The sequence below is a fragment of the Rattus norvegicus genome, chromosome 16 (genome assembly GCF_036323735.1).
Source record: "Rattus norvegicus strain BN/NHsdMcwi chromosome 16, GRCr8, whole genome shotgun sequence".
NCBI lineage: Eukaryota > Metazoa > Chordata > Mammalia > Rodentia > Muridae > Rattus > Rattus norvegicus.
In genome coordinates this window covers 2,110,450-2,123,536 of record NC_086034.1, presented here as the reverse complement: position 1 = coordinate 2,123,536, position 13,087 = coordinate 2,110,450, and the positions used below count along the sequence as shown (strand labels likewise).

The following is a 13,087-nucleotide window of genomic DNA, read 5'->3' as shown; positions in this document are numbered from 1 at the left end:
CAGGAGGCGGAGGCAGGTAGATCTGAGTTCCAGGCCAGCAGAGCTGCCTAATGAAGAAGAAAGTGGTCGGAGTGACATTTGTTTTAGCACAAAGAAATTGCATTTATACACTTACTATAAGAGCAGCACGCTATTAGGACCGTGTGTGTTTCAGTTACTTGGAATTTGTATTAGCTCTCAAGCTGTAGCCTTGATTTGAAGTCCTCCCTCCTTACCTCTTAAATAGTTGGATTCTAGGCATGTGCTGCTGTACTTGGATGAGTTTTGGTTTTGAATTTTAGTTGCCTTACAGTTTTAGCCACTTGTTGAGAAGCTGTGTTCAAAGCCACTTATTTGTTTGAGACTGTCTCATACAGCCAAAGCTTCCTTGGATTCCCATGTAGCCATGGGTGACCTTGAACTCTTGATCTTTCTGCCTTGTTTCCCACAAGCTGGGATTATGGGCCACTATGCCTGGCTTCAGAGCTCCTTTAAAATTTTTAAAATTTATTGTTGACGTGGATCTATTTTGATTATATTTACCCCATCCCCACCCCCTTCTATTCCTGCCAAACCCTTTCTTTCCCTGCAGTACGTCCTCTTACCTATCTACCCATCTGTCCAGTTCACTGGGTGGTTAGGCTGGTGCTGTGGTGGGGTGGATGTTGGTAGCCCAGTCTCGTGCAGTCAGCCACAGTGTTTGTAGTTCATGAGACCATGATGACCATGCCGTGTAGTTTTCATGGCCCCGTCCTCTGGCTCTTAGCAGTTTTTCTGCTCCTTCTGTTATGTGCTCTGAGCCTTGGAGTGGGAGATTCTGAATGTTCTGCTTGAGGCCGAGCACTTACCAGTTCCTTATTCTCGCAGTTGCACCAGTTAGCAGTCCCTGCCTTAATTGACACCACTAATAGTGAAACAAGTCTGTCCAAGGCCGAGATAACTCATGAGTATAACATTTAAAAGGCAGTATCATGTGTTCATTCAGCAAAGCATCAGGAAGAGCTCCCTCCTAGGACTCAGGACCTTTGCAGCCTGGGGCTCAACACTCCTACCTCCACCACAAGCAGGGTCCAAGTACCAGACAGGAGTTCCTCCATGTAGTCTCAGATCCAAGCAGAGTGTAGTTGATTAGCCCATCACAGTCGGGCACATTTTGCCTGGTAGTGAGTTACTGTAGCATGCGGAGGCCCCAACTGGGTAAGGCAGTGAGGAGTCCCAGCCACTCCCAGATGACTGTAAAACAACTTCCACAACTAGGAAAGCTAGCCAGCTGGGAGACTTCCAGCTCCTTTCTTGATCTCTGTGTCCTTCGACCAGAATGTGTGATATCCTCAGCAGTAGTGCCTCACTGGGCTATGGTGTGCACTCAAGAACAATGATTTTCTTTTAAATATTATTTATTTCATGTATGTGAGTACATTGTCACTGTGTTCAGACACACCAGAAGAGGGCATTGGATTCCATTACAGATGGCTGTGAGCCACCATGTGATTGCTGGGAATTGAACTCAGGACCTCTGGAAGAGCGGCCAGTACTCTTAACCCCTGAGCCATCCCTCCAGCCCCCAAGAACAATGATTATTTGTGTTCAATAACAGTTCAGATAATGTATTATTTGAAAGGTTTCTGAAACCTCTGACCAACAGGTCACAGGGAGGTATCCTACATAGAACAGCTTTTGAAACAACGTCGTCTACTCTGAGACTTTAATTACTGAGTGAAGAAAAGAAAAAGTCATTGCCAACAAGCGAATTGTTAAGAAGGATGTTGCAGCTTTTACCTCTCCGTCCAGCAGAGCCCAGTTTACCGTGTGCCTGTAGAGCTTCCTTGACCATAAAGGTCATACTCCTTGTAAAGGACGTAAGCTTTTAAGAGATTGGGCAGCGGAAGAAACGACATGAAGACCGGGCAGCGCAGGCGTAACCGTCCCATGCACTTCCGGATCTTGAGGCGGCATAAGTGTTGTAGAGAACGGGGGTTTGCTAAAAAAAAAAAAAAAAAAAAAAAAAAAAGATAGCTCAGTTTTTGCTGACCTGAGGGTTTAGTTGGCAAATGTACTCGATATCTGTGTTAACAAGGTTTATATTTGGCATCCCTATCTGTAGGAAACGGCTCTTCAGTCCTCATCACGGTCTCTTACATAGACAGTTTCAGAGCTACATCCATTGTGAGTCTGGCTTGTGAGACTCAGATCCTTCAAGTAGTTACATATCAATCTTGGGATTGGTTAAAGCTCAAAGGTCACCCCAGGAGAAACAAGATATAAGAAAGTCTTAATTTGATCTTAATTTAATGTGAACAAATCCATGTGGAAGTGCATCCTTTGATACACTGCCGGGTTAGAACTGAGCTTCCCCCTGCTCTTGCTGTTTCTAGCTTACAGTTCCTGGGTGTAAACTGTTTCATAGCCATAGGTTAAGTCGATCGGGGGAAAAATGTATTACCTACCTACAAAGTCATTAGATGTCATTTGCTGGGGAGTAGTAATGATAAGCACACATTAATTGTGGTTATGAATAGTACCATTTTAAAGGAATAATGTTTTTCTATTCTCTTTTAGGTCAACCATCTAATCAGAAAAGTTCTAAAAATAAAATAAAAACACAATTAGTGTTTTGGTAAGAATTTTCTCTAAGAACGATACTCACTCAAGATAACATGTATTTCTGGCCAGAGCTTTTGTTTTTCGAGCACGGCTTTCAATTTTGAACAGATTTGAACTTGGTCAACATAATCAAGCATCACACGAACGACTTTTCCTGAGAGGTGCTGTAGCCATGACAAAGTTATGACTTCACAAAACTGTGAGGAAAACAAGCAGAAAGCAAATGAAAATCAGCCCTGAGCACTGTGGTTGAGCAGGGAGATGAGTGTAAACTGCCCTGAGCTAAGCTCTTTCACCTGATCTCAGTGTGGCCTCAGAACCTCACAGAGGCAGTGAGTGGCAGATTGATCTGCATGTCTGTGGCTTGCCTTGCCAAGACTGCCTTGCCTGGCTGTGGCCTTTTGGCTTAGGCATCGATGTGAGGGGAGTCTGAGCAGCTACCCAGAGACTCAAAGAAAAGCAAGACCCAGGCCGGCTTCTGGAATGTGGGAGTGTTTCTCCTGTTGAACATGAAGTGGCGACACTGTCTGCTTGGAAGATCACTTCTGGTTCTATAGGAGAAGAGAATGAAGCACTTTATCTTTGTAAAAACGTTTGTTTATGTGCGTGCGTGCATGTGTGTTCATGTGCTGGCATGTTTCGAAGTCAGAGGACAATGTTACAGGGTTGGTTATCTCCTTCCATTGTGGTTCCAGGGATCAAACACAGTGTCAAATACCTTAGTGTCAAATACCCTAACTCGGGGAGCCATCTTGCTAACCCTGTCTTTGCTTTTTGAGATAGAGTCTTACTGTGTCATTCAGGCTGGCCTCAAGTAATGGCTCCTGAGCAGCTGGGACCACATGTGTGCCTCCTTGCCCAGATGCCACTTTATTAAAGCTTTTGTATTTTCTTTTTGCATTTTCTATTATTTATAACCTAGATCTGATCCTGATGCTTGAACAATATGACAATTTCTGTCTTGTGCCCTTAGACAAAATGCCCAAATGAGAATTGAACTGTTTAGAAAATGATACCAGATGGTGTATGTTTAAATGCCAAGTTAGTGCACAAACTTCTGCCCCGATCATGTAAAATAAAACCTTTCACTCCATTTAACTGTTTCAGAGTCTCCCATTCAGCATCCTGTTTTCAAATTTTGGTAATATAAATTCAGGTATGTGTAAAACATCCATTACGTGCTAAGCACAGACCTAAAAGCCTAGAAGCAAGTGAATCAGAGCTGATGCTCATATATCTGTGAGGTGGCAAAAGAATTAAAGTGATAATTCTACATAAATGCTATAAAAGAACTGATCTCCACACTAAGAATGATTGAGAGGGAAGTACTTAAGGTGGCCAGGGAGGGGTCTCTGGGAAAGGACACTTGGAATGAGAGCTGGAGAGGAAGAAGTCATTAAGAGGCCCTGGGCAGAGCCGGGGCTGAGGAAGACGGCCGGCCGAGGAGGTAGGGCAAAGTGAAGAGACTGCTGGGGGGGTCTCTGCACATTAGAAGGGTGGCCAGAGGAAATGGGTGATCAGATCTGAGCGCTAAAAGAGATAACCAAAGAGACCCAGTGATCACAGGTATAGGGAACTTAGAAGCATTTTAGCTAAATAAATCAGTCAAAGAGAAAGTAGCCAGAATGCAAGACTGTATCCATTCCTTAAAGCCTGGCTCTTAGGTTGAACTTGTGAAACATTCTCAGTTATGACTGAAGTCATTTTCTCCTCCAAGTTGTTTCTGTATTACATCTTCCCACTGTTAGGTTTAGTTATTTTATGGTATCAGAATCTTCCAAGCACGAGCTTTTCCACGAGCACATCGTGTTTATTGTTACAGTTCTGAGGCTAGAAGATAATAAATGTTTAGGGAGTACCACCAGTACTGTGGGCTTACCATAGTATCTTTAATAACGGTAGATGTCCAGCCTTCAAAAGTACAACAACGATGAACCCTTTCCCCGTGAGGACAGTCAAAGCATCGCTCAGTGTCATAGCCATAGTTCAACAGCATCCTGAGCATGACTTCATCTTTCAATGTGTATTGCAGTGCTGATGGGAAATGCAGAGGGTTAACTCGGCAGAAGTAGTTGACGTTGGCCCCATGCCTCAGTAATAGGTTTATGAGCTCATAGTTGCCCATCCTGAGAGCTATCTGTAGGCAGTTGACTGGGTCTTGATTGGGTAGAGCCCCAGCACTCAGAAGCAGCTTAACTGAAGAGAGGTCACCATTTGAAACAGCAAAATACAAGGCTGACTTCCTTTGATCGTCATAATGTTTACGGACTCTCTGATCCAGCATGAAATTCACATCAAATCCAGCCCGAATGAGAAGGTCCAGGCATTGGGGGTGCGCCCCAGCTGCTGCACAGTGAAGCGGGCTGATTCCACTCCTCTTGATGGCTGCTATGTCTGTGACTGGGACCAATACCTTTAGAGCTCTGAGAAAGGATTTCAAAATACACGTTAGGTTGTTACAGTGCAGAGCTACCCCGTTTATGATACTGTTATCCCTACACTGCATGCTATCTGTTAATCCGGCAGTATTTGAGACCCCTAATGAAAGTGGGAGTTCCTTCATCAATAAACTCAGATGCCAAGTAAAATTTAGTAGAACTAAATTTTTAACTCTTTAGGTTAAAAACTGAATTAGCTCAGACATCTGAGACCCAATACTTTCCATATTTCCCAAGCAGGTCTTTTTTTTTTTTTAAACAAAAACAAAAACAAAAAAACAAAAAGAGCAACTAGTTATTTTGATGATTTCCTGTTATTTACAATTACAGAATCGAACTTACAAGAAGTGGCCTTTGTCAGCTGCCACGTGGATGGGCAGGTGGCCTGAACTTTTAGGGATGTTGGCATCAGCTCCATACTCTAGCAAGAGACTCACAGAGTCAGGATCCCCTCCTCTAACAGCTTCGAGTAGAACGGAGGAGGAGTCAGAGGCCTGACTGTGAACGTCAGCTCCTGAAAGAAGAAGCCTCATCAGGCAGATTCTTTTCACTGCATCCCTCAAGCAATCCTAATGCACCACTCCTTCTGCTGGAAAGAGGTTAGGGCTGGGAGAGGCCTCAGCAGTTGAGAGCAGTGGTTGTTCTTCCAGAGGAACAGGGTTTGGTTCCCAGTAACCACATGGTGGTTCACAACCATCAGTAACTCAACCAGTCCTCAACTTTAACTAGGAGGAATTAGGGTCTTCTACTATGAACAGTCTCGAATAACTTAAAGTTAAAAATCGCCCCTTTCATCAAAATACCATTAGGAGACATGGCAAATATAGTTGCTTACTAGAGCCACTCTCCATGCAAGGGTGTTACTGGTTAGGGTGGCTTTTACAGGACAGCCTAGAAAGGAAGCTAGCTTTTACCAAGTATTCCTAATGGAGTTCCAAGGGCCAAGCGATATTAAACTCCTCTGAAAGCCAACAGAACCGTTATTTAGAACTACTTTTATCCCCTGCCTTTCTTCCCTAACTAGTTTATATAGGTAACATGAGAAAAGGGAGCACATATTTTATAGCATCTTTGACTCTTAGTGCTTTAATATAACACATGCTAATTGTTTTTTATTTACCCATAAGTGTTTCCTCTACATGTATGTGCATCCCATACATGTATGGTGCCCACAGAGGTCTGAAGAGGGCATCGAATCCCTTGGAACTGGAGTTACTGATGGTTGTGACTAGGAACCAAATCCTGGCCCTCCAGAAGAGCAACAATTGCTCATAACTGTCGATCCGTCTCTCCAGCCCCTAACTTTGATAGCTACAAGGATCAGTGCACCTTGACTGTCAGTTGGAGGGTCAGTGTCCTCTAGATCTAGGGCAGGACTGGGAGGCGGATCTGGGGGTGAAGAAAAGGAAGCTGTTAGAAGTCGCGGTGAAGCTGAGCACGTTCTGAAGAGCTTTACAACTCCAGTGGAAGGGTGTGCCTTTAGTATAGAACAGACTCCTTGTCACAAGGGCTGCACAAGACCCTCACTCCTAGGGTGCACTAGGTAATCTAATAAGCAGATTTTAATGTTCACTATGTCCTGGTCCCTTTATCTGTGTAAAAATTCCTAAACTGGACTGGAGAGATAGCTCAGTGGTTAGAAGTGCTTGCTGCTATTTCAGAAGACCAGAATTCACTTTCCAGTGCCCAGGTTGGGCGGCTCACAACCAGTTGTGGGGGTTCAGTGCTATCTTTCTAGCTTTCTTTGACACTTACGCACTCATGGAATACAGATAGACACGTAACTAAAAAAAAAAAAAAAAATCTTAGCCAGGCATTGAGGGGCAGAGACAAGCAGATCTGGGTTTGAGGTCAACCTGGTCTACATGGCAGGCTCCTGGACAGCAAGAGGTACAGAGACCCTGTCTCAAAATCAAAGATAAACAAAAAGAAAGGACTTCCAAACTTTACAACCAAACTCAGAAGTAGGTTCTAATAGCCTCACTTAAAGGTGAAGCAGCTCAGATTTTCAGCTAATAAACAAGAAAGACAATTAAGACGTGTGTGCATTTTTCCAGACCCAAGCTTACTCTCTTTTTGTTGTTTTGTTTTTGTTTTCTGAGACAGGGTTTTTCTGTGTAACAGTCCTGGCTATCGTAACTAACTGTGTAGACAAGCCTGGCCTTGAACTCAGAGATCTGCCTGCCGATGCCTCCAGAGTACTGGGATTAAAGGTGAGGGCCACGTAACTGCTGTGGCCATACCAGGTAGCAAAACAGTGTGATTTAGAGTCAGATATGGCTTCGAATCCTGGCTCACTGGCAAATGGGCACCCACCCAGCAAATGCTAGTTTATCTGAAGGGTACAGGGTTTAAGTTTGCCTTCCCTCCATATCTGTATTTACGTCGGTGACCCTAAGCAAAGGGTAACTCATTGGCTAGGGATGTAGTTTATTAGAGTTCTTGCCTAGAATACAGAAGACTTTGGTTTAAACCCCCAAAAGCACAAGAGAGACAGACACAGGGACACGGAGACAGACAAGGCCCCTTTCCTCAAAGACGATGGAGCTCCTGTCTACTTTCTGGTTTCCTAGTGAACAACTTCAGACGTCTCTTAGATCACCCGTCAGGCATCACGCCAAAGCTCAATGACATTAGTTGGAGATCTGCTTCCTGTATAGAAAAGAAGTAAGTGTACAAAGTACAGGGCTGGCCTGTAACAGGGGACTGTCAGGTATTGCAAACCTGGACTACATATTACTAAAAAACAAAACTTCAGGACACAAAGAGAAAGAAGAAGAAAATTACACTGTTGAGTTTTCCTTAAATCTGGGTATAGGGTAGTTAAAAGCTACAGATACACTGTGTCAGTGGGTATGTTAATGATGATTTCAGTGATCTATACATTATCTGGGTTAAGTATCCACGCTAGTTAAATCAGTCTAGAGTGGTCATCTTGTAACACAGTGCTGCCGTAAGGGAGAGGGGGTGTTGGAAGAAATGCTCAGCTGGTACAATCTTTGTCCTGATTCTTCAAGCTCAGGAAGGGTTAAAGGACTCACATGTTTAAGGGACTGCATGTAGCACTGCAGACACCTAACTGCCTGCTGGATACAAAGTACTCAGGAAGCATGAATTGTGCTTCCCTTCCCTTGGAGTTTGGCTATACTCCAGCAGAGGGTGAGCGCTCAATTCAAAGACATCAGGAGGAATGTGCTATAATCTTAGCAAGTTAGCAATGGGAGATTTGGTTTTCGTAAGCTGTGAGCAGCTACTGTCTACTGGGTGTTTATGTGGCTGAGACAAAAGAGGGGGGTGAGAGGGAGAGGGAAGGGAAAGAACATGGATTGTTGCAGAGATTTTTGTAGGGAAGGAGAAGCAACACAAGAATTTAAAGTTTTCTTAGTAGATGAGGGAGTATTGGGCAAAAGTCATCTGCAGTCTCAATTTTAGTAAGATTGTGTCACAAGAATTTCAGTCTCTATGATGAGTTCAGGCTTTTTAATTACCAACATTCACACACAATTTTGCCAAACATTGGCCTGAATAAAATGTTACCTTCTATTATTTTGAAATACCCCATCACGAGGAACTCCAGGGGGTCTGGAGAGATGGCTCAGTGGTTATTAAGAGCACTGGCTACTCTTCCAGGGACCTGGCTTCTCTTCCCAGCACCCACATGACAGCTCACAACTGTTTTAACTCCAGTTCCAGGGCATCTGACTCATTTTTCTGGCCTCTGTGGACTTCACATGCACATGGTGAATGGACAAACCTGCAGGCAAGATACATGCACACACACACACACACACACACACACACATACGCACACACACATGCACACACACACACATACACACACACACACAGGAAGAGAGAGAGAGAGAGAGAGAGAGAGAGAGAGAGAGAGAGAGAGAGAGAGAGGCTCCACCCTTGGATCTCAGTACCCTGTAATAACCGTCGGGTAAGCCTTGCCTTTCTGCAGTAGTAGTTGCATGGTTTCAGTGTGTCCGCCTTGAGCAGCGAGGGCAAGAGGTGTGAATCCGTAGGAGCTCCGTGCATCTGGGTTTGCTCCAGAGCTCAGCATCAGCTTCACCATGTCCTGTCTGCCTAGCTTGGCAGCTTCATGGAGAGCTGTCCTCTCATTGGCACACCGAAGATTGACATTCGCTCCGTGATTGATCAGCAAGGTGGCCATGTCGTAGGAGTCTTTCAGAACAGCTAGGAGATTGTGAAGTGGGCGTTATGACAGTGTGAGGGAAATGTCACATTCACTGGTGCCCTTTAGCTTCTTCTTTCTGGTTTTTGGGTGTTTGAGACATGGTCTCTCTGCATAATAGTGATGCTTGTCCTGGACTCTAGACCAGGCTGGCTTTGAACTCACAGAGATCTGTCTGCCTCTGCCTCCCAAGTTCTGGTATAAGGCATGCGCCACTACTGCCCGTTACCTGGCCTGCCTCTCCCCCATGCTCCGGCATTCTGTGTTTAGGAAGCACATTTTAAATGACACAGATACAAAGTGATGTTAGCACTTTTATGTCAGTGGGATGTTTGGTTTTTGAAAGCTGTGAGCAGGGGTTGGGGATTTAGCTCAGTGGTAGAGTGCTTGCCTAGTAAGTGCAAGGCCCTGGGTTTGGTCCTCAGCTCTGGAAAACAAAAACAAAAACAAAAACCTGTGAGTAGCTATGTCTACTGGGTGTTTACATGGTTGAGACAAAGTTCAAGTTATTATCTTATTTTCTCTAGAGAATAGGAGCTCAGAGGAGAGGCTCACAAGCTCCGCCCCCAGGATCCTTAGGCAGTTAATGGGCACTGGAGGTTAGGAAATCACACTTCAGTGCTAGACCACTAATAGCTTGTCCATGCTCCTGCAAACACCCTCTCACCTATGGTTCTTAAGCAACCCTAATCAAATTCATGGATCATCAAAAACAAGGACGGGAAGTGGGGTATCTGAAAAGAGGGAGGGGGTTGGAAGAGTGGGGCAGGAGAGGGTAAGGGGGAGTGAACAGGACAGAAGGACATTAGATAGATGTGAAAAAGTCATAAGATGGCATACTTATGTACAAAGTAAGCCTGTGTCACCGCCTAAAGATTCACACACAGTATAAAGCCTTTCACGGTGCAGGAACGTTACAGGGTTACAGGGACGCCCAGTGTTATTCGTAAATAATCTATGCTAACCTTTTCTTATTTTCTTCTAAGAATGAAAGAAAAGAGTGAGGCAGCCCCGGGCACTTGCCGCCATGCCTGCCAAGCTACATTCCACCCCAGGCTACCCATGGCAGGAGGAGAGAACCAATTTCCTCAAGCTGTCATATGACCTCCCACGTGTGCCATGGCACGTGCACCCCCAACATCCCCACCCACACATGAGTACATACATGTAAAAATATTTTTAAAAAAGGAAAAGAAATGCATGCGAAATGCCTCAAGAGGCTTCAGAAGGACAGGGCACCAGGGCGAACCTAAACTTGACATTGCTGTGAAGTTGCTCCTTCACCGGTGACATGGAGAAGCGGTGACAAGTGTTATTTCCATGTTAATTCTATTTTTGGAATCGTTTCTCTAAACCATCTTTTATAAAAGTGAACTGTATATTTTCAATGAGAGTCTAAACGAGAGCCCTGAGTCTTAAGACACTGGTAGCTGCTGAGAAGGAAAACTTAACAGCAACAGAGCCCATGTCGGCAAACGGATGGAGGACTTCGATGTAATTTAAATATGCAAAGGAGGATGGCTGAGCTCACAGGAAGTGGGGGTTTGAACCTGGTTTCCAAAGTGTGGAGTACAGGATATTCCATGAGGTTCTTTGGGATTAAAACGGCGATGCAGTTAGCAACAACCGAAACCAACAAGCAGGGTGCAGCCCAGGACGTGCGCAGCACCAGTCAGGGTGAGTGAACAGAAGGCTGTGCTCCAGAGAGGAAACCAGCTTCCCACCATCGCTGAGCGTCTTCGGAGTCTAACGTGTGCTTGTTTTTTTTTTTTTTTTTTTTGGTTCTTTTTTTTTTTTTTTTTTTCCCGGAGCTGGGGACCGAACCCAGGGCCTTGCGCTTCCTAGGCAAGCGCTCTACCACTGAGCTAAATCCCCAACCATGTGCTTGTTTTTAACATGTGACGTTTACACACGCTGTTATCACACAGGCACCCGAGGTTTCAAGAGGGTGGCACTGACCCCCAGTTCTTGAACATCCTGTGGGGTACCGCTCTGTAGCTGTACACAGCCTTCTCAGAAGAGGCTCTTGGGCTCCGTGACTCGGAGCCGGGTGAGACAATGGGCAGCGCTGTACTGTGCCAGGTTAAAGGACCAGATTAGATTTCCCTACCTTTCCCAGCTATCTTTGTTCTTACTCGGAGGATTTTTCTGTCTTAAATTTTTCTCCTTGGGACATGTCTTCAAAATGCTTTTGACTCACTCTGTGAGCCGGACTGGCTTCAGAGTCAAGAATACTTGATTGTAAGTGGAAGTCACCACATCCAGCCATTTACAAGCCAGAGAGAGGGTTTCTGTGTCTGATCAGTGGGAGCCGAATTGTCAGTGTCACAATAAAAAGCATGTGGGCGTGGAAGGGACCAAGAGTCCTGGTCAATGTGCGCATGTACCTGTAAGAAGAGGAGAATTGCCTTCAAAATTCTTAGCATTTGGATCGCAGCCATTGAGAAGGAGAAAATGGGCGTTTTCCAAGAGGCTACTGCTGACAGCCAAAAACAGTGGTGTTTCGCCGTTACGGGTGGTTTGTTCCCACGCACTGGGTTTGGAAGCTGAAATAAATTCACCACACCACACAGGTTAAGGTGCACAAATAAACTTCTTCCCCAGAAGCATCCCGAGGGCTGAAGAGGAATTTACCATTCAGGGTTATTTCTAAGATGTTCTTGTTTAACTGCACTGCCGCCTTGTGCAGAGGAAGCCAGCCACTCCCGTTGGCTTCATCAAAGGCGGGATGGTACTTGGCAAAGCTTGCCAATGCGTCTTCCTTACCTAGTAACGAGGAAAACAAACAGATTCACATTTGGCACGCACAGGAGCCCGCACCGCTTCTGAAGTCTACAGCCAAAGCCAGTGAGAAAGAGCAGAATCCAAGCACCGTCTTAAACGGAAGGCAAGTTTCAACGTCACAGGGCAAGCACTGAAGCTCTGTACCCAGCATTCCTCACTGCCCAGGCCCAGGAGCACCCCTAGCTCTGTGTAAGCCCAGGCTGCTTTCCACGTTTTGGAAGGAAATGCCATCACCATCGTACCTCACTACAAACTGGGACGGGGATAGGAAGAGTACTTAACTGTCTCGATTGCTTCAACTATCTTCTTATAGTCCTCACTTGAAAAAGACTGGGATCTGCACAGGTTAAAAAAAAAAAAAGGCAATTTTAAATCTGATGTTCTGATGGGAACCCAAGGTAGCAGCAGGCGCTCGGGTGGCGGTCCAGTCCGAGGCAACCAAGGAGGCCTAAAAGAGCACTCGCTAAAAGGTGGGCGAGCAGCTTAGCGTTAGAGTGCTAGGCTAGCATGCACAACACCTTGGGTTTGATCTCCAGTGCACACATTTTGTGCGCACGCTCACATGACCACGTACACACACGCGATTGTGCATGAGCACGTGGGGTGGAAGAGAGATATTCTATTTATAAAATGTAGTATGTTGTTCCTCCACACTTTTTAGGGAAACTGCCTCTCCACGCCTGCCGTGCCTTGTTAGATACAGCTTTTGGGAGGCAAGGAAACAATTCTTCATGGGAGCCTAGTATATTCAATAAATGTTGCTGACTCAAATCCGTCTGAGATTGAAATATCATTGTACAACATGGAAAAACTGATAGCTACTCTATGATTTAAAAAAAATACTGCTAAAAAGAATGCATAGCCAGAGTGTGAACTTTAAAATGTCCCCATAGTTGTAATTCTCCCTCAGGAAACAGTGATAGTTTAAGTTATATTTTTATGAAAATACCTAAACATTAAAGCTTTGTATATGAAATTTTTAATGTTGAGATAGGGTTCTCACTGTGTAGCCCAGGGCTGCTTCATTTTCCCGCCTCATTTCTGCCTCTGCAGGGACCGCAGGCATGCACTACTGTCTGAATTC

The 13,087-nt window shown here is 45.0% G+C and overlaps 1 protein-coding gene across 7 annotated transcripts in view; it reads right to left on the bottom strand.

Moving 5' to 3' along the window:
• The window catches only part of Asb14 (ankyrin repeat and SOCS box-containing 14), a 29,077-nt gene that overhangs the window by 7,843 nt on the left and 8,147 nt on the right, over window positions 1-13,087 (bottom strand). For 2 of the 7 annotated variants that reach the window (XR_010058318.1, XM_063275711.1), the window contains exons 4-12: window positions 12,287-12,340; window positions 11,854-11,987; window positions 11,607-11,765; window positions 9,611-9,646; window positions 8,976-9,221; window positions 5,364-5,535; window positions 4,463-5,006; window positions 2,627-2,780; window positions 1,759-1,960 (exon numbers count right to left, since the gene is read on the bottom strand). Coding sequence is in view for 6 of the 7 variants with exons in the window: in XM_063275711.1 (XP_063131781.1) it covers window positions 1,782-1,960; window positions 2,627-2,780; window positions 4,463-5,006; window positions 5,364-5,535; window positions 8,976-9,221; window positions 9,611-9,646; window positions 11,607-11,765; window positions 11,854-11,987; window positions 12,287-12,340 (1,678 nt within the window). In the remaining variant the exon portion in view is untranslated. Of the gene's footprint in view, window positions 1-1,667; window positions 1,961-2,626; window positions 2,781-4,462; window positions 5,007-5,363; window positions 5,536-8,975; window positions 9,222-9,610; window positions 9,647-11,606; window positions 11,766-11,853; window positions 11,988-12,284; window positions 12,341-13,087 lie in introns of those variants that run through there. The other 5 variants (XM_063275710.1, XM_063275709.1, XM_063275712.1 and 2 more) reach the window with 4 other exon arrangements.